At 52.7% G+C, this 21,017-nt stretch overlaps 2 protein-coding genes across 2 annotated transcripts in view; one reads left to right on the forward strand and one right to left on the reverse strand.

The window, feature by feature from the left end:
* Nucleotides 1-8,086, forward strand: part of CMTM4 (CKLF like MARVEL transmembrane domain containing 4) — a 56,323-nt gene extending 48,237 nt beyond the window's left edge. Inside the window, exon 4 of the mRNA XM_045818378.1 lies at nt 467-8,086. Within this exon, the coding sequence (XP_045674334.1) occupies nt 467-631 (165 nt within the window). The 3' untranslated portion in view covers nt 632-8,086. The remainder of the gene's footprint in view (nt 1-466) is intronic.
* Nucleotides 8,087-8,811: 725 nt separating this feature from the next.
* Nucleotides 8,812-16,430, reverse strand: CMTM3 (CKLF like MARVEL transmembrane domain containing 3). Its single transcript, XM_045818380.1, has 6 exons — nt 16,252-16,430; nt 15,540-15,757; nt 12,458-12,613; nt 11,432-11,527; nt 10,934-11,054; nt 8,812-9,960 (listed from the first exon to the last, which is right to left on the reverse strand). Exons 2-6 carry the CDS (start codon nt 15,684-15,686, stop codon nt 9,932-9,934), a joined length of 549 nt encoding a protein of 182 aa, XP_045674336.1. The 5' UTR covers nt 15,687-15,757; nt 16,252-16,430; the 3' UTR covers nt 8,812-9,931.
* Between the last annotated feature and the right edge of the window lie 4,587 nt (nt 16,431-21,017).

Consider the following 21,017-nt stretch of genomic DNA (forward strand, 5'->3'; position numbering starts at 1 on the left):
AGGCAAACCCTGCTGCTTCTCACCCTGCAGCTGCCCAGGTGAGAGGCAGCTGGAGAGGGGGTGGGGGGCGGGGCTGTGATTTGGAATGTCAGGCCTCCTGACCTGAGTTGGGCTCACACATGAGCCCCTGATTTTTTTGTGTATATGGTATTTTGGCTACATGTATGTTCCCATCTGGGAGCAGTGACCATGAAGGTGCTGTAAAAGAGGCATTTTTTTTTTAATTAAAAAAAAGAGAGAGATCCAAAATACCATGAAAGAAACCTTAAGCTGTTTTCAGACCAGGCACGACTTAGGTGGGTCACATGACAGTAGACCTGGCCCCGGGCTGACAGCTAACGTTCCATGGGGTGAGGGGTGCGGGGCGAGGTGTGCGGGGGCGCAGCTGCAAAGCCGCGGGGGCCACACCCGGACGCCTCGCGGACCGCTGCTGTGTCTGAGGACTGACTGCGGCTGTTCCTTGCAGATATTTGGCTTCTTGGCGACCGCGGTCTATGCTGTGAACACGTTCCTGGCCGTGCGGAAGTGGAGGGTCAGCGTCCGCCAGCAGAGCGCCAGCGACTACATCCGAGCCCGCACGGAGTCCAGGGACGCGGACGGCCGCCCCGAGGTCCAGCGCCTGGACACCTGAGGGCCTGCCGGGGCCGCCTCCTCGCATCCTCATCTCCGTCCTTTCCATCGAGTTTTCTTTCCCTCGTCATGTCAGATTTTCATGTGATTAAGCTGAATTTTGTCCCTTTTGCTAAAAGCTCATTTTGGGAAAGGGTTTCCCCCCTGCAGAGTGGCCCTGTTAGCAGATAGGTGAGGTGGAGAACGCCTGTCCCCAGCCGTTCAGACCGAAGTGGGTGGGAGAGACCTATAGGTTCTCCAGGGTTTGGTGGCTGTGGGAACAGCTGGCCTGCCTGGCTGCCATGTCCACGTTAGGTCCTCACTGTCCCCGCACTCGGGCTTCCCATCTGACTGTGAGCCACCCTGTCATGTGTATTTGCGACAAGTCAACACGTTGGATTGGATGGGGGCTGCCAGGGAGGAGGGTGCAAGGTTGGAACAGTTCTGTCGGCAGTGGTGCCAGGGCGGCCCCGCGGTGAGCTCCGTCAGCATTAGCCTCGCTGTCGGGACCCTCCCCTCCTGCTTGTCTTCCATGCCTGGGGTGTCGAGGCAGCCAGCACAGGCCCCGAAAGCCAGGGGTGTCCCTGAGGGTCCTGGTGATGGGTGTGCTGGGCGCGCTCTTGGCTGGGTCTGGACTTTATCGGGGTGGGCAAAGCTGGTGTCCCTCTGGGACAGCTCCCCAGGACTGCTGACATGCGGGAGGGGCCCCTTTCATTTCCCGCCCTACTGAGAAATCACTTGATGCTTCCTCCGATGAATCACCTCCCCGAATCCCAGATTCCCCTCCAGGAACTCGGGGACCGTCTTGTTGGTCCCTCTCCTGCCGACCCTTAATGCTTTGAGGCTGAATTGAAGATTTTCTGTAATTTCACCTTTTCAGGTAAAAGCCAGGAAAGGAATTTGATCCATTCCACCAGCCAGTACACTTGCCTGTTTGGACCCCAGGTGGGGACACAGCTCTGCCTTAGAGATGTGGATAATTTTCAAATACCTGAGAAGAGTTCTAAAGTGCTTCTGAGTAGACTTGTCTAGGATTTGAAAATACTTGAATCTGCAGCACGTTCTTTCACTGGCATTTCAGAAGGCATGCACTGGGGCTGTTTATGCCCCGGGTCCTTGCTCTGAACATCCATCCTCGAGGTTGTTGGGAAGCATTCTAGGTGTGTTAGGTTTCAGACTGATTCTCGGTAGAGTGAAGATTATTGTGGCGAAGGAGTTAGACGAGCCCCTAGGATGCTGTATTTTTTTTTCTTTTTGGAGGCTAATTGTATGTTTTATGGAAAGATTGTTTTAACGTGTCAGGTTTTCACTCTGAACTGTTTTTAATGTTTACAGACCTCACTCTAGCTCTAATATTTTTGCGATTGGCCCTCACCAAGGAAAAAACATATACTGCCGGTGGGAAGGGAGGGTTTTGCAGTAACTTGGAGAATCCCCAGGATCTCGTGCTGGTGACCGATCACCACGTGGGTGGCATGCTGTGTGATAGGAGAGAGAACGTGAGTGTGTCCGTGGGGGTGTTGAGAGCAGAGCGTGTGTGAGACAGTGTCCGTCTCTGCGTGTGTGGCATTGCATTCTTCGTAACAGAGCAGCGTCGGGGGTGGGGGGGCGATCAGGTGACACGGCCAGGCTGGGGCTCTATGGGAAGTGGTGCTGTGCTGTATCTGAGTGGGCGGGTTAGGGGCTAGCTCCCGGAACCAAACGTCCGCTACTGTCTGGGTGCTGCGGTACCTCCTTCCCCGGGCAGTGACCCAGGTCGCGTGGGCAGGCCGCTTTGTCTGCTGCGGGGGCCATGGCTGCTGGTGCAGACCCAGCTGGCACGGTGGCCACTCACCTCCCTTCGGTCCCCCAGAGGGCAGCCAGGGCTGGCCACAGCTGGACGTGCTGCAAAGCAGGTCTGGCCGAGCCCGTTTCCCTTGTCTGTCACGAGGCGGTGCGAATCCTGCCTCGCAGGCTTTGAACCTGTTGTACGGAGTGATCTTTGAGAAGATGCTGACATCTGGATTTTGTCTCTTCATTTTATATATTTATTTTGCATTTGTTGAGTGTGTATGCCTACTCAAAATCAGGCTTATCTCCCTCTGCGAGTTCCATTTAAAGACAGGGTCACCAAGACTCAGCCTTGCATCAAATGGGGCCCATTTGGAAGGACCACCCTGAGCTTTATCAGACATCTCCTGCCGGGAATCGTGTTACTTGGCCTCAATAAAAAACCGCCTTTGAAGTGAGACTGAAGAAAAGAACACCATTCAGGCAGGACGGCCGCCTAGTTTTCCCAAGGCACCTCAGTAAGGCCAGTTTGTCATCTGGTGCAAAAGAGCCTCTCGGCCTCCTGAGGAGGTGTCGTCAGCTGCGAGGAACGGTCCTGAAGCCCGTGGGAACCGTGAATACCGACAGGTGACAGAAAGTGACTTAGGAGCTAATTCGCATCTTAGTGTCAGAATCTTTGGAATTATTTATGTCCCTGTAACTATTTAATATCCTTTGTGCCATGAGGCTCTCCTATGGCTTTAGTAAATATATTTCATTCTATTAATTAGCTCTCACTACAACCGGAAGTAGCCAGCTGGCCCTCTACCTGGCGCACCGCACACCTGTCTCGTCGCCCGTGGCAGCGTGGCGGTTAGAAGTTGCGAAGGAGCATGCTCGTCTCGGGGAATGTAAAGGCACCTGCCTTTTTCTGTGTTGCCTCTGTGTGCAAATAAGACCATCTAGATTTGGGGGAGCTTAGAGAATATTTTCCCTGCAAATTGGAGGAAGAGTATTTTTGCATTTCATAGTTTCAATATGGATCAGCGTCAGGTTGTTTGGGGGCATTTTCAGGCCGAGGCAGTCTTAGTGTCTCTCAGTTTTGTGGTGGGATGACAATGGCTTTCACAGTTCGTGCCAAACTTGGAGAGAGAGAACTACAGTTGCTCTATGCCTTTGAATTTGTTCCTGGAGACGGTATGGTTGAAACCCTCGAGCGTTCGGTGGCTTCAGACGGACGCAAACACTGGCGTCTTCAGAGAAGTTTTGTCTTGGCGCTGATTCGGTGGACGTGGTCATCTTTTTCTCTGGTTCTCCTTTGCCTTCTCTTTGCACGGCTGGAAGGCGTGAAGGGAAACGCCCTCTCCCTCTCGTACACAGAGACTACAGTCATGAGAGCCTGCAGACACCTGTTGGCACCACATATATCTGGGGAAGGACCAAAGCATTTACAGAATGCAATCTCAGAAGTTTGATTCACAGTATTTTATTTTAGATTTTCCCTCTGCAGCAATAGTCATTCAAGAGGGATTACCTTTGCCTACTTAAAGGCAAGAACGTGTGGCCCACCCAGTCCCAGTGCTCACCCGTGTCTTCCTTGGCAACTTGAACTAAAGGGCCAGCATCAGCAGAGCCCAGCGTGGCCACAGGGGAGCCAGCAAGGGCCCGGCCCGGCTCTGAGGGCTTGGCTTGGGGCCACACCCCAGCCCCTTGGGCACCATCCCCATCCCTGGCAGGAACGCTCGTGCCTGTGGGAAGGTGTGGAGTGTGTCTGACCTCCACCCTGTGTTGGACGCTTCTGGCGAGAGCTTCGTGACTCACTTGAAAACATTCCTGCTCTTAAAGAGTGCGGCTTCACTGACTTGTCTTCGGAGGTTTCTCTGTGATTGACTCGTGTAAAGCCATAGGTGGTCTCTGAGGAGAGAAGCACTTACCCTTCTGTCTGCGCATGTATGTGAATTCTTGTTTGCAACGAATAACCTTGAATGACCCCTCCCTCTGTCCTGTCCTATGAATGGCCCAGCCTCACCTTTTCTTGTGGACACTGGTGCTGTTTGGGAAGAAGCCCCTCACCTCTCCGTGTGTTTAAGAGGTGGAGCAAGTTCTAATCTCTGGGTGTGCAAGATTTTCTGCGGGTTGTTCTTAGAACCTGTCCTAGCAGACGAGGAGAGTGTGGCGACAGCCTGTGGCCAAGTTAGCGATTCTGGAAGGCAGTGACGATGGATGGGGTTCCGCCAGTGCCGTCCCTGTTCTAAACACAGCAGCCAGGGAGTCGCCACTGCCTGGTTCTCTTTTTCTCCCTGTCTTGTCTAAAGGAAGATAACGACATTGAACAGGTAGCAAAAGGCACAGATACTTTTCAGGTTGCGGGCTGCTGCCGACTGACTCTCTAGAGCAAAATAAAAAGTCGCTGCCTGCTCTAGGGACTGCCATTATCCTGCGAGGTCTCCAGACTCCTTTTCAGTTTCCTAGTGAAGTTTGTAGAACCCAGGGGTTCTCTCTTCCCCAGACCTTGCTTATTTTATCAGCACCCACGTTTAGCAGCAGCAAGGCAAGGCGACAGACAGGCTGGGAACAGGGGCAGGTCGGGGTGGCTGCAGCCCAGACTCCGTCTGCTGAGGGTAACCCTAGACTGGTCGCTGACCTGGGAAGTCTTGAAGGAATGTGCTTGGTTAACCTCCTGTCTGTCCCCTTGTCTTTGGAAAAGTGACACCTTGTTCTGGAATCGGCTTGAGAGCGAGAGCTGAATGTAGGGACCAGTGTGCCTTGGGGCTCTTGCCTGTGAGTTTGGGGACTCGCAGGTGTGGATGGGGGACTCAGCTCCCCCCCCGGGAGAGGACACAAACCGAGCACTACCCGGCAAACTTCCCAGCTCTTCACGGAACCCGGAAGCAATGGGTTTCTTCTCCTCTCATGGGACATTGCTGAAGCTCTAAGAACTGTCTGGTGAGAAGGTAATTTGAAATATTCGACCCTTTACATTTCTTTCATTTCAAAACCGCCCCTGAAAGAAAATGCCCCCAGTATGCGTTAGATCTGGAAGTGTCTTCTGCAAGCCCATGTTCTGTTTGGCCGTTCCTCGCCCTGTCGGTGGCATTTGTGCCCTCTTGGGCTTGACATGGAGGAGTGGGGCCTGACACACTTTCCCTTCTTTGGGCTGGACCGTATCCTCACTCGGTTTGGGTCTGTTCTCTCAGTCTTGGGGATTTTTTCCCTCATTTGTTGTATTCTGTGAGCACCACAGTAGTAAAGGAGCGTTCCTCGCAAGCGCCCTGAGTCTGAACGACTCGGTAGTAGTTTTCCTAGAGTAAAGTTTAGACTACGGATCCTTGATTAGTATGTCTTTTTCATAGGGTTGTTTCGTTGTCTACATTTTTTAATGCCAAGACCTTAAGTCAGACACCCTGGGGTGGCTCGGGATGCATTACACTCAAAGACTGGGGAGCCTTCGTTAAGGGGTTAATAGCCTGGGCTCTAGGGAGCCTTCGTCGTGTGGTTCTTGTTCAGAGGAGGAAGTTGTCTCGAATGACCAATGTGGACGGGATTAGGGCGAGGCCCCTAGTTTCTTTTCCTGCTTGTGCCTCCGTGCCGGGAGAAGGTGTGACACAGTTGGTTCCGGTAGGGTTTGTCTGCGATTCCGTAGTAATCTGAAACTGTCAAACCCCGGTCCTCTTTGGAGGGCCCAGCTGGAACCCAGGGGAAAAGTCCCTCTTGCCAGGAAAGCCACCCAAGGGCAGGCCGGGAAATCGGGACTGTGTCGGGCCCGGTGCCCGTGCCAGGCAGGGCCAGGTCTGACTGATGGCTGCCTCCCTCTGTGGGGCCTTTGCCAGAATCGATTTGCAAGTTTCAAGATTCTGCTCCCCTCTCTGCATAAGCGAGGGAGGCAAATATTTGGGGCTGGAAGGAAGACCTGGCTGGTCCAAGGCTGGGTGGAGGGAGGCTGGCTCTGTGGCCCTCATGGCCCCCCAGGGTGGCCCGGGCCCGCAGAGCGGCCACCTGTTTGCAACTCGTTCACCCACTTAAAAATGAGTCTTCAGATCCCGCCTCACAATGCAATGACACATGTGGATAAAGCTAGTGCTTTGCATAACTTGATTTTTGTTGCAGTTCCCTCTAGGAGAATGCTAGGGATTGAAACTATTTGTATATGTTGAAATTTGTAGGGGTTCAGGAACCCATGGGAAAAACACTTAACTATTTATTACAGGTACGACTATGTTCTTTTCCCCCCGAGTAGGTAATTCTGTCTTTGTATATTTCAAGACAACTATAATCACTTCACCTTTGGTGCCTTCCGTGTGTCAGTCACATAAACACTCTTGTTAATCATGGAATTGAAAAAAGAAAAGATGTACATTTAATTAAATCAGATAACACTATTTTTGTAGCATGATTTTAGATTGTGTCCTTTTAATATTGCTTTCAGCAGTGCTGGTTTTGAGGTTGGCCATTTTCCCTTCGGACTTCGTATGTATTTTTAAAAAGAAAATGACAAAAACCGCCCCTGGCTGTCCCTGGGTCCTCTCTGCTGCTTCCCCCCCCCGCCCCTCCTCTTGTTTCCGCTTATTTAAACAGTCTGAGGGTAAGAGTATATTTCTGTGAAATAATTCTTAATCCGTGTAACTGCATTGGGCATTTTTAAACCACGTGTTCAGTGTGGGGAGCCACTGACAGTGGCCTCAGACCAGCCACCTCAGATAGTTAGAGCACGGTGGTTCCGTAGGAAGAGACAAGAACAACAGCCTTGGTGCTCTGGCCTCCCTTCTCTGGGTCTAAACCGGGGAAAGGCCTTTAGTTTGGGCCCGGTGAGCCGCAGGGTGTGCTCGGGCCGGGCTGTGCTGCCTGCGTCTGAGGGTCCCCCGCTGGTCCGGGGCTCACCTTCCACTGGGTCTGCTCCATTCACGGAGCTGGTTAGGCTTCCAGGCCCTTTCTGGTCGTGGGTCCGAACAGAACAATTCCCCGCTGTGAGGAGCTGGGTGAGACGACCACAGGGGGGCGCTCTAGCTGCCCCTTCTTGTTTTCCCACCCGTCCGGGACACGGGTTCCACCTGGTCACGAAAAGTCTGGAGGAAACTAGCTGAGCCATTGCAACATGAAGGAATGGATTGATTGAAACATAAAATAGTTTTTTTGGTCCTTTTGGAAGGGTCAGAGTGTGTAATTATTTTCTAACAGGAAGTCGAGCCAGGTGGCTGATAACTCTTAATGGGATGACTCGTTGGCGCATGCCCCGGGCCACTTTGGGGGGCGATGTTAATTTAACGACCATCGCGCTTTCTTCACAGAAGTCTGATTCCTCTGACAGTTAGACAGAGCTGTGGGGCGTTCCGAAGCGATGCCCGTTTGGTGAATTCTGGTTTATGTCGTTGGCTGCTCAGAGACCCCGCCCTGGCTTCCTGGACGACCCGGGTTCCCAGGGGCGCGCCCCACGGGCTCTGACCGGCCCCCCGGGTTGGACTCTGCCCTTGTGGAGCGGTTTGGGCCCCAGAGCCTTTGCTTTGGTTAGTGTATCCCCGACAGCAGGCAGAGCTTCACGTTGCCCTCAGTTTCCCCCTTTGTTTCCTTTGAAGGACCAACTTTTCATGGTACTTGTCCTGATTGTTTTCATAGTGTTCAAATCTGTATTTTTGTATGTAGAGGGAAAATAATTTTCTCAACACTAATCGCTAATACTGTATTAAATCGTCATGAAGGAGTTCTTGTTTAATAAATGGACATGTAAAAATGGTATCGTCTGTTGCAGTGCTCTGACTCAGCTCCTGTCCCTCCGAAGGCAGTGGGCCCGGCTCCGGAAACAGGCCTGTTGGGGAGAGACTGAACACGAGCACCGCCCAGGGGGCGGGGCCTGTCTGGACAGGTGTGGGCGGGCGGCCTGGCTGGGGCCAATCAGGCGGCAGAGCGGAAACGCCCACCGTGAGCCCCGCTTGGCCTCCGTCATTTTTCTACGCACTTTCAGAACGTGTGTGCAACCCACGGCAGAACGCCTCGCCTCTTCCCGCTGGCCTGGGCCGAAATGCTGTCCCAAGCTCCTCCCGGGCTCGGGTTCTGAGGTCCCTCGTCCAACCACGAGAGTGCCAGGCTCTGGCTGTCTGAGCCGTGCAGTGGGGCGTTACCCGACAGGTGAGAGGCCCCGGGCCCCCTCGGAGGGGCCGTGGTGACCTGGGCGAGATCCCGAACCTTCTGTCGGCTCCCTGGACTGTAAAGCAGGACTGCGTGGGGGGTAGATACGAGCACACGCATGAGGCGCTCAGCTGCGGCGCCTGGTGGGGAGCAGGTGTGCGTGTGTTGCTGCCGACGCCCGGAGCCGTCGGGGTTCCCACCGGGACGGGGCCACGCTGCTCTGGGCGGGGCCAGTGGGTTTTCTTTTTCTGATCTAATCTGCATTGTATTTCTTCCCTATTACCATGTAGTCCCCTGACACCCTCCCCTCCCCAAGGTGTTTTTCAAACACACTCCAAGCAGGTAGTCTGGTTTAATTCATTTTGGCTTTTTTCGGGGTAGGAGATTCACATGCAGGAGAAGAACAAAAGTTACAAATGCCCCCAAAGGGTCCAGAACTCTGGCTCATTTCATAAGGCCTCATGGGTCACAGGAACTGCTATTTAAGAAGGTGCTTTTGTGTAAAAAATATACAAAGTTACTAAGTCCCACTAAGCATATGCACGCAGCACCGGTCCTTAGGCGGACACAGAAGGCACGCTCCACTTCTTGGGAGGTGGTCAGGAGACCTGCTCTGGTGTCTAGAAGTACATTGTCCTGAGCGCCCAAGAACCTGTCACCTGCTGGCGGGTCCCCAGGGGCAGAGAAGCCTCGGCTGGGCCTGCCCAGCTGCCCAGGACGCTGTCCCTGCCGTTCCGTCTTTGGGACCCGGTAAGCCACTTGGCCAGCTTTTCTTTAAAACAGCCTCAGGCCCAGGATAGTCAGGCCGCCGGAAGAAGACACGGCTTCCAAGGCTGAGAGTGTCAGTTAAGGGCGAAGGGCAGTGTTCTCCCTGCTGAAAGGAGGATGAGGGACGTGGTGCTCCTTGAACCGGAGCATCTGGGAAGGACCGTTTTTGACAAAGCGCCTGGAATGAGCAGGGGCACCAGATGCAGACGGGGCACCAGATGCAGACGGAGCACCAGGGCCAGGCAGGCTGGTGGTTGGCCCCTGGGTGGTTTCTGTCTTACTTGTGCCTTGTCCCGTTACTCCCACCCGCCCCCTCGGAGTGAAGTATTCCTGTGAGGGGGTAACAAGGCTCTGTCTGCTTTGTCCCTTTGTGCTTGTTTTTGGCAGAGAGGTTAAAGGGCTTAATGTCTGTGAAACAGCGAGGAGGAATGGCTGACTATTCACCACTCCTGTGCAGAGTGGTTGGATGCGCTAAGCCGAGGGCTGCCTCCTGCGTGCTGGGCTCAGAAGCGGCACCTGGGAGCTGCGAGGAGGCCCGCTCCATCAGCAACTCCTGCTGCTGCTCCAGACGTCATGGCCGCCCTTGCAGCACCCCCGGTCCCCAGGCCATGGTCCGGCCCGCCGGTCTGACGTGCAGGAGGAGCACAGGCCCGCGTGGCTCAGGTTGCCAGGGCAGGGCCGCCCTTCAGTCGGAGTCGGAGTCAGAATTCTCCTCTGGAAGGGAAGCAAAGAGGAGGCCTGGCAGGAGGTTCCTGGCTGCTGGCGCCCGGGAGCCTTCTCTGGGGAGCCCCCAGTGCAAGCTCCTCTTGCTGTTGGTGGGTCCGTGTGGTGTGGGGGCCGGGAGCCCTGCACAGGCAGCTGCTGTCACACCTCCACGGTGCTGTGGAGGTGGGAGCCCCAGTGCCCTCTCCTCTGGGGCTCCATGTGCCCCTGTCTCCCTGAGTTCTCACCTGGGGTGCCAGGGTGGTCATCAAAATCCCAAGCCCACCCCACAATCCAGCAGGAAAAGGAGGGAAAACTACTTTCTTGTCCAAGAAACTCAAATATACTAGAAAATCAAGAAACCTCTCTTTTCGGCCATTGTATACTTTTAGTTCTCCTTGCCCCCATCCTTATTTTCTATTGTGATCAGAAATATAGTATGGCTGTGTTGTCATGGATGGAAAACCAGCCATCCAACTGGGTCCTCTTCTCTTTTCTTTTCTTTTTTAAATTAGGTAATGGCACAGCCACCATTCTGAGCTGAAGGATGGCTGTAGGGGCCAGAATGTCATAACTCCCCTTGGATGTGACAAGCAGAACAAGCCCTAACTTGCCTGGGTGCTGCGGGCCTTTAAGCCACAGGCAGGCCAGGCTGCAGGGGCCGCTGGCTGGCGGCAGGTGAAGGGACTGGCTGGCTGCCCGCCTGGGTGCTCGTCAGGGACCATTTCACCAAGATGGAGGTGCTGGGCGTGCCCTCAGCCGGGCCTTCCTGGAAAGGCTGAGGCCCTGGGGAGCCCAGTGGGGACCGGCTCTCTGATTAGTGCTGCATGAAAGGATATGAGAACCAGGCTGTGCAAACACTTCCTGTTCGTGGGGAAAGGAGAAATGCTCCCGTTCCAGCCTCAGACCAGCCCAGTGTTCCCAGGGGAGCGCAGGGCCCCTGCTCTGATTGTTCTGGGTGGAAACCCTCAGGGTGGCCACTCACCTTCTGCCTTGTCAGCTGTGGTCTCGTCTGCAGAGCTTCCTTGTTTGAGGAATTTGGCCACATCGTTAAAGATCAGGTAGAAGTCAATTGCAAACACGATGGTGGCAAAGAAACCAAACACCTGTGGGATATGGGACAGGGTGGGTGGGACGCGTCTTTAGGGACTGGGAGTCCCTGGTCCAGGGGCCTGAGAAGCAGCCACCCCAGCCCCACCACCTGGTTTTATCCGCTTGGATAAGCAGCTTGGATTGGCAGGCACAGGCCCCTCCCATTAATGACAAATGGGAAAATGAGCTATTAACTTGGCTGGCAAACAGCCTTTCAAAGCTCATGGCAGAGTAGATCTCTAATAGATCTTGGGGAGCCTAAGCAGGGACAAAATATGCCCCAGATGCTAAGCAAGTGTCCCAAGGGGCATAGAGGGCTTTAGGAAAGGCAGGGTGAGCTTGAGGGGGGCATCATGGACACCCCCTTCCCAGGGGAAAGGCAGTCACTCACCCCAGCTGCTTTGGAAGCCCCATCTGAGTATTTGGCGACAGCTGTGATGGAGATGGCAAAGTAGATGAGAGCTGCTGTGACACAGCGTAGGAAGTCCTGGGGAGAGAGACATGGTCACACTGCCCTGGACTCCCCAGGGTGGGGTACAGCACAGGACAGGCTCAGACCACCAGGGGGTAGAAAATGACTGGAATCCCACTGTTTCCAGAGGAGGGTGGGCCTGGCAGCCAGGATACATGCCTGGTTCCCGGGTCCAGCACCTGCGGGGCTCCCACCCTGTCCTCCCGCCCCTGCTTGGGTGCCTCTTACAGGCTACCAGCAGCTGGGGCTACACTGTCCTCAGTCCAGCTGGGCTGCTATCCTCTGCCCGGTGGACGACAGCATACAGACCAGGCTGCAGCATGGCCCATAGGGATTTGACCCTGGGCCTCACTTTGCCACATACTTGTTGCAGATCCACTTATGCATTATGGTGTCTGCTTACTTGACCCTAAAATGGGGATACAGTGGGTACAGCCCATCAGGAAAAATGCTGGGTATGAAATCAAGAAGAGACCAGTGTTCAAGTTCAGGCTTGCTGTCCCTTTCTTTGACCCATTCCATGCAGCAAAGTCTGAGGCAGGGCTCTGGGCCCTCCCAGGTGATAAAATGAGTTGCCAGAGGGCTGGGGTCTGGGTAAGTCCTGCAAATCCTCAGTTACCCTGCCTCGCCCTCGTGAAAGTGGCTTGAATTTCTGCGGCTGAGACTCATTCCTGCAGGCTCAGCTGGGAGCACCAATGCCACCTGGTGACCAAGGGCAAGAATGCAGTCTGGGGTTCCCTGCCTCACAGATGGGACCCCAAGGCCCTGATCTCGTCACATGGCTGCTGAGTGGTGGGGCCCAGATCATCTGAAGCCAGGCCTACTCGCCTGGCTCCAACCAACAGCAAACAGCCCCTCCCTCGCATTGAAGAAAGGGCAGGGCCCAAATGCACAACTCTCTGTGATGGCCAGCTAGCTACTTCCTCTTGGGGCCCCAGCCCTCACCATCATGGGCCAGCATAAGCCCTGCCACTTGTCATTCAACTGCATGGCATCAGCAAAGAGGAAGAAGAGGGCCAGCAGGAACTCCAGCAGGGGCGCGGTGAGGAAGGCAGATGCTGACGATGCCACATAGCAGACAAAGGTGATGAAGGAGAGACCCTGGTTGGGGTGGGGAGGGAGAAGTCAGAGCTGTTGCACAGCCCCTTGCCCAGTGCCCCTCCCAGCTACCCTGCAGTCGAGAGCAGGGGAGGCTCCGGTGCAGGAGGCGACCTTGCCCTCAGCTCCGAAGCTGCCAGCATCAGAATCTGTTCGTGGGGCCTGGGCCCATACGCGTGTTGTCCCTAGTGTTTCTGGGCGTGGCCCTGAGTCCTGAACCCCATGCCAGCGCCCCTGCCAGGACCCAGACAGGAGGTCCCAGTCTGCCTGTGTGTCCTGCTCCCCAGGAGGCCACGCTCTGGTGCTGCTCACCCCCACCCTGACCCCAGCAGGCTCTGTGGCAGAACCCACCCAATTCAGAGGATGGCCAGCAGGAGCTAGTCAAACCTAAGCAGCCTCAGAGGCAGCCCACGAAGCAGGAACCAAATTAAAAAAAAAAAAATCACTCCCAACACACAAGATTTGTACTTTTCACTGAATGTAATCTTTACCTGAAAAATAATTAATAAATCTTACATTTAATTAAGGATATGGATGCTAAAATGCTTAGAGATGTGATGTACTGGTATTTCCAATTTGCTCTTAACTCGTGGAGAAATAAGATGGCTTGATGGACAGGTCGATGGAGAGATAGGCAAGTATACCAACCAGGTAACAACCCTATAATCTAGGTGGTGGGTATACGGCTGTTACCAGTGTGACTCTTACAGCTTTATAATATATTATAATTTTTAGTAATAATATGAAATAAACCTCCAGGAGAGCACTGTTGACATGGATGCCTCAGGCCCTGCTGGATGTGGGCGAGCTGCACTGAGGCCTATAAGAGTGAAGATGTTCTCTGCAGCCCCGTCCATACACCGTGTATGGCAACTGGTGCTGGCGGACCGCGGGAGCCCCCAGGCAGTCCTGCAGACTGGGCGCTGCAGAGCAGACCAGGGTGATGGCGCTGGGTGTCGGGCCGGTGCCCCTGAGGCTTGGGGATCTCCTGTGATTCTCACAACCATGTGCCAGATGCTGCCCTCAGCCCACTTCACAGATGAGAAGACTGAGGTTCTCAGAGGTGAAGTGATGGCTCAGTGTCATGCAGCTATTAAGAGGGCAAGGATTTGAACCCAGGGCTGACTTGACCCCACACAGTGTCCTTAAGCAACTCTGCCCTGGTTTCTGCACTGTGTCTGGGTTTGAACATGTCCACGGCCGAGCCTGGAGTGGGGCCCAGGGGCCTCGAGGGATACCCATGTGCCCCACAGGAAGCACTGTGGCTGCTTTAGGCAAATGAGCTACAGGGATCTCAGGGAGTCCCCAGGGCACCCACATCTGTCCTGAACACAGCCATCAGGGTAGCTGAGTCCAACTTGAACAGAAGGGAAACTAGGGCAGAGAGGCAGCTAAGAGTCTGCTAGGATCCCCCAGGAAGGCAAGGTAGGGGATGCCCCCCCGGACCCAGCCTGTCCACAGCTCCTGCTACATTTACTCTGTGCGGTGGGCTGTTTTTGCATGCCCTCTCCTTCTTGTTCCCTGCCTCCCAAAGCCTGATTCTGGGGATCCCCTTTTTGATCCCTGTTTCCTCATTCTTAGATTCCTGGTAGCTGGTTCCAACCCCTTCCTGTCCAGTCAGCCTCCCCATTTGCTTGGGCCTGGGGGCAGGAGTGACCCGGAGCAGCTCCCCTGGTGACTTCAGTGCTCATCCTTTCTCCCCGCTCCTGGTCCTGCCAGACTGAGATTCCTGACACCCACCCATGCCCTCCTGGCCTCTGTGCTCTAGCCAGCTACCCCTTGACCTAGGAGGAGGGCCTCAGTGGGTGGTGGATTCAAGGCTTCTCCCCCAAAGTAGCTCCCATCAATCTCGGGTGGGGCTGGGGTGGCCAACCAGGAGGCAACCCCTTGAAGTGAGGACTGTTGGTGGGTCCTGGCGCCTCACCTGGGAGTTGGGCAGGTCCTAGGCTGGTGGCCTCTGGGCTGACCCCTGGCACAGCAAAGGTGATAGAGCCACCAACTGCCTCCTAAGGTCAAAGCAGATTCCTCATTCCTCTGACCCCCACCCCCCTGAGTCCTTGCTGTCACCTGGCCCTCATCTCATCCACCTGTCAAATCCCCTAGGATGCTCTGGCCTCAGCTTGTCTGCAAAGTGGGAATGAAGACAGGGGCTGTCAAGTTACAGGGGATCTAAGTAATAAATGCCCCTCCCTCATCCCGCGTCCCCTCTGCATGGTGTCTTCCTCCTCTTCCCTCCGTGCAGGCCCAGGGCCAGCCCCCACCCCACAAGCGGACAGTGAGGGAGTTTTCGAAGTGTCCGGAGGACAAAGGCCTGACTGGCCAGGGTGGGGGGTGCGGGAAGGAAGAGCTCAGCGGGGGCGGGGCGGCTGGATCCCGACCAGGAAGGGGAGGAGGGGGATGAAGTCACCACGCTGACGCTGGGCTCCGGCCCCCGTCCCTCGGCCTGCGTGCCCCCCACAGTACTGCTGGGGCCTCACCCAATCCCCGGGGTCCCCTCCCCACTCTCTGCTGTCCCCACCCCAGTTGGATGGACTCCACTCCAGCCTCCGCCCTGCAGCTCGAGGCCCGGCTGGCCGTCCCTGCGCCCCGGAAAGCGGGCAAGGGCGTCCCTACCCGGGGGTCGTGAAGGGCCGAGTGGGCTGATTCCTCCAGGCGCCCAGAGAGGGCGGAGGTGCCCGAGGTCACACAGCACTTCCAGGGGCCCAGGACCTCTCTCCGGGCTTCCCTAAGCCCCTCAGCTTCGTGCTGAAGACCCGGGAAGTCCAGGGTTCAGGCCCCACCTCGCCTCTGGCCCGCGCGCTGAGCTTAAGCAAGTCAGTCCGAAACGTGGGCAAGTTTGCCCACTGGACTGGGCTCCGAGAGGGGTCGGCCGGGCGCCTTCGGAGGCGCCGCCCAGGGGGCCCGCGGGAGGGGGCCGCGCTGCACTCACCGACTCCGCCAGCAGGAGGCGGCCTTTGAGCGAGCAGAGAAAGGCGCGCGCGGGCAGGAGGGCTCGGAGCCCGGGGACTGCGGCGCCCGGCTGGGAGCGGCCAGCGGGCTCGGGGTCCGGCTCGCGGTCCGGGTCTGGGGGCCACATGACGGCGACAAGGACAAAGCTCGGTGTTGCTCCCTTGCGCCCCGCACCCGGGAGGGAAGCGGAAACCCAGACTGTGCGGAAGGAGAGAAAAGCCAGACGAGCTCCGCTCAGGGGCGCATCCCCCCCGCCGCCCCGCCCCCGGCCCGCCTCTCCTCCTGCCCCCTCCTCCGCTCCTACCTCCCCCTCTTCCGCCCTCATTCCTTCGCCTCCCCTCCTCCCCTCGGACCCCGGCTGCCCTGGCCTGGGGCTTCCTCATACCCCCCACATTCTCTGCGCACCCCTATCCAGGAAGCTTGAGACCTCCTCTTTGCCACCCCTGAACACCCTGTCGGAGATGCCACCCAGCTCTCCTTGCCCAGAAGCGTTGTCTACACTCGTTGTCTCCCGTCGGGGAGACAGGGCTGGAACCCCGGACCCTGGGCGTCCGAACTGCAAGACTCGCGCCAGTCCTCCTGCGGCTTTGACCGCGCTGGCAGCTCCCCACCCCGCTCCCGCTCTTTTTCTCCCTGGGCCACTGCGCCTCCCATCGCCCCCATTTATCCGGCGTGGGTGCCCAGACGCACACCTCATAGCCTGAACACAACACAGCACAGCACAACCACGCCCGCGCGTACGCGCGTCTTCAGGGCGTCAGTTCAGTCTGTCCCAGACCAGCCCATGACATTCTCGCGCCTCCGCGAGGGGCGCTGACGTCCATCCTTCCACCCCGAGGGCCAGAGCCCTGGGGGTTGTCCTTTTTCTCCACACCCTCACCACGAAAGCCGCCTGTCTTCATCTCTTAAACTTTCCTTCATCTCCTCCCACTTCTCACCACCACCAAGGCGTCCACTAGATTCCAAGCCACTCCTCTCTCCTCCCCGCACAGTTCTGAGGAAGCAGAACTCAGCTCCACTTCCTGTCTTGGCATCCGAAGGGATGCTTAAATCCTCAGTCTCGGTCACCTCCGTCTCCTCACCCAGATAGCTTTGGGAGTTTCCCACCTTGGTCAGAGTCCTAGTATAGGGCAAAACATAACTCCCTTGCTGCACTCTCCTCTGTCTCTTCCACCCATCTGCCTTCTCGCAGTTTCTTAAACAAGCCAGGTTCCCTTCTGCCTCAGGGCCTTTGCACGAACCACCTGTCCCCTCTGCCTGGGTGTGCTTTCTCCTCCTTGTCTGATCAGTCCCTCTTCAGTCTTCTGTGCTCACAATGCAGCATCACCTCCTCAGGGAAGACCTCACCATCCTCTCCAGCTAGGTAAGAGGCATTCATTCATTCACTCACTCACTCACTCACTCACTCACTCATTCAACAGCAGGGCTAGAAGCCCAAGATGCAGGGACTCCCCAGCTTATTTGGGGGGTGTGGGTGAACATTAAATGTGTCCAGAGAGTCCTGAATAAGTTGATTGCTGGTGATAGATGTCGGGCAGGTTCAAAGGGCTGCCAGTCAGCCTGTGTGGCAGAAAGGCCTGAGCTAGGGGCCATCGGGAGGAGGCAGATTGTGCAGACCCAGGCCCTGGTGTTTGGGATTTACCTTGAATCCCTGGGAGGAGGCCAGATGGAGATTGGAACGGAGGACCACCTTGTTCTAATCTGTGTTAATTAAAATGTGGCTCAAAACTGCAACTCAAATAGTAAAATAACCCAAGTTTTAAAAGGGGCCAAATATTTGAACATACAATTCAACAAAGATGTATGAACACCCAATAAGCACATGGAAAGTTGCTCAACATCACAACAGCTTAGAAATGTGAATTATGGGCACAGCGGAGTACTACTCTACACCTATTACAATGGCCTAATGCAGAGGGACGCTACTGTTTAAGTGCCGGTGAGGGTGTAGAGCCGGTGGAGCTCTCGCATGCAGCTGATAGAGTGGAGATTGTTGCAGCCACTTGGGGAAACAGTTTAGCCACTTTTAAAAAAGTTAAGCAGAGGCCTGCCCTATGCCCCAGTCATTTTACTTGTGGGTATTTACCCAAGAGAAACGAAAGCGCATGTCTGAAACCAAGGCTCGTACACCAGTGTGCACAGCTCTATTTTTAATAGCTTAACGTGGAAGCCACCCGCTGGTTCAACAGGGGAAGGGATGAACTGATGGGGGGACATCCACACGAGAGAAAGCTTCTCAGCAATAAAAAGGAACAAATCATTGATAAATGCGACAACATGGGTGCATTTTGTAGATACGATGTTGACAGAGAGGAGCCGGATTCAAAGGGTACATACTATGTGATTCCATTTCCATGAACTGCTAGAACAGGTGAAACTAAGCTATGGTGACAGAAATCAGATCAATGGTCACCTGGGGTGGGGCAGGAGGAAACTTTCTGGGGTACTGGGAATGTTCTTTATTTTGACTGGAGCTGTGGTTCCGTGGGGACATATGTTTGTCAAAACATTTCAGACTGTACATGGGTGCATTTTATCTCATGTAATTTGTATCTCAACACACAGAAAGCGTACAAAAAGAAAACACGGTGACAGACCCAAGTGGCAGAGAGGGCCCAGGGAGAGGGCAAGGACAACCCTGTGAGTGCCCCTGCTTGAGGTGGCTGGGCACCCGGGTCCACTGTCATCCTCCCACAGGCTCCCTGGGGACCAGCCCCAGCCCAGCACCTGTCACACAGGATGGGACCAGGAACAGAGGAGGGTGGCTCTATTCCTTTCATGTTCCTCGTGTAAGGCATATTTTATTACTGGGGTTATAAGGAACTCCTTCCTATTGGGCTTCCTTTTATTGGTTGTTGTTCCACCTTTGGCCATTAGGTGGGCTCCTGTCTAGCTAACACACTCCTTCCTTCCTTCTGCCCTTTCCCCTCCTATTTCCTTCTTTTTTGACCCTATGCTTCAGATTCCCTTTGTATTCTCCCCATTCCAGCCCTAGAATTAGCCAATTCTCCAAGACACTCTGGTGCTTCTTATTGAAGAATGGTGTTTAGAAACCAGAATCTCTCCTGGCACTTTTAATTTGCATTTTTCTAGTTATGAGTGGCACAAGCACTTAAAAAAAAATATGTCAGAGCCATTTGCATTTACTTTTCTGAGAATAGACTTTTCACATCCTTTATTTTTTCCGATTAATTTTTGTTTTTTTAAAAATTGATACATAAAAACACATATACAGGAAATGGGTCCTTTTCCTGAAATGTTGTATTTTTTCCCGATATGTCATTTGTCTTTCACTTTGTGTCTGTACCATACAGATTTTTTCTTTTAGAATTTGTTGTTTTCCTCTTTTAATCTATAAATGTTGTAAATGACAGTAGCAGTTTTCCTCATTCTCACCATCCTCACATTTGTGGGATGTGCCTTTCTTGCTCAGGGTGTCTGCTCTTTTGCTAAACCTCTGAATTTCTATCGATAGTATTTTACTTGGGTTTTTGCTGTTTCACAGATAGAATGTGCTTGCAGTCTTTAATTTTACATTTAGCCCTTGCTGGTGTGGCTCAGTAGATTGAGCACTGGCCTGCGAACCAAAGGGTCACAGGTTTGATTCCCAGTCAGGGCACATGCCTGGGTTGCGGGCCAGGTCCCCAGTTGAGGGTGCAAGAGAGGCAACCACACATTGATATTTCTCTCCCTTTCTTTCTCCCTCCCTTCCCCTCTCTCTAAAACTAACTAAATAAAATCTTTAAAGTGCTCTTCATTGGGAGGAGCTATTTTAAAAAATAAAATAAATAATTTTACTACTTACGTCTTCAAGTCTTTCTTGTTTCCTAATGAAGGCACTTAAAGCTGTAAATTTTTCTCTGAGGACCACTTTGGATGCATCCCCAAAATATTGCTCTAATTTTTATTCATTTCTAATTAGTTTGTAGTTTCAGTTTTAATTTCCTCTTTAATCCATGAATAATTTAAAAGGGCATGTAAATATTTAATTAGATAAATTCTTGCCTATAATTTTGTGGTTAGAAATAATAAAAAAATTATTATTTTTTATAATAAAATTAAATAAATAAAATATAATAAATAAAAATTTTATTATTTCTAACCACAAAAACCAAGAAATGCATGCAAAATTTCTAATTTTATTATTTATTTTGTTCAGAGAATAGTTCTCTATGTTCTGCTTTTTGGAATCTTTGAGATTTTCTTTGTGTTCTAATGGTTGATATATTCATCTATGTATCATATGTGTCATTAATTATGTAATTTTAACCCTCTGTATACTTATACTTTTTTACTTGATGTCTTGACTTACTAAAACAGGTGTACAGGGCAGGGCAAAAGTAGGTTTACAGTTGTGAGTAGGGGAAACACAGAGTTTATGCTTGTGTTACTTGTTAGTGTATTATTTCCCATCAGAACAACTGTAAACCTGCTTTCTCCCCACCGTGTATTAAAGCTACTCACTAAGGTTTCAGTTGTATTACCCTGTCCCTGCATTTCTAATAGTTGTTTTTTTTTTGAAGCTCTGGTGTTAGGTGAACAAAAGTTAACATATATTTTGTTCGGTAGAGTATAGCAATTAAGAGCATAAGCTCTGGGTTTAAAATGTAAACTTCTGCTATTTTAACTTCTGCTAATTTAACTTCTTGTTTTCAGTTTCCCCATCCACAAAACAAGGATAATGACATTACCTCAGCCATGATTACTGTTAAGGATTAAGTGAGCTAATATATAAATATTTTAGGACAATGCCTGGCACATAGTAAGTTTTTATTAACTTAATAAAACATCTCCCTATCTTTGAATTCTATTTAATGTTAATTTCACCACCCCTACTTTCTGTTTGTTAGCATTAATCTGGCCTATCTTGTCTACCCGTTTCTCATGTAGGCATTTAATGCTGTAATTATCTAAGTACAAGTTCAGTTTCACAAATTTGAGATGTTTTCATTTTTGTTCAAAATAGTTTCTCATTTCTTTTGAGACTTTGCCTTTGACCCACAGATTATTTGGCGGAGTGATGTTTAATTTCTAAACGTTTGGAGATTTTTCCATTATTTTTCTGTTACTAATTTTCAGTTTAATTCCGTTATGGTCAGAGAACATACTTTGTATGACTTAAATTCTTTCAGATTTACTGAGCTTTGTGTTGTGATTCAGGGTATGGTTTTTGGACCTTCTGGGTCTACCCTCCCTGTTTCTCTTAATTTCTTCTAAAAGTGTCTTCTTGTCTTTTGGATTTCCTGGACTTGATTTTCCAAGATCACTAATTGCCCATTCTATTATTCAACTTTTCTGTTAAATTTAAAAATCTTTGTCATAGTCTCCCCTGTTCCCCCCTTGTTAGATTATTGCCCATTTTTACAGTCTCTTTGGGTTTAAAGACACAGTATCCATCTTTCTTCGGAATATTCTAGTTAGCATTTTTTAGAATCTGCATTTTGACCAGATCCGTAGG

Source organism: Phyllostomus hastatus, unplaced genomic scaffold (assembly GCF_019186645.2).
Source record: "Phyllostomus hastatus isolate PE091 unplaced genomic scaffold, TTU_PhHast_1.1 phas_scaffold_345, whole genome shotgun sequence".
NCBI classification, from domain to species: Eukaryota; Metazoa; Chordata; class Mammalia; order Chiroptera; family Phyllostomidae; genus Phyllostomus; species Phyllostomus hastatus.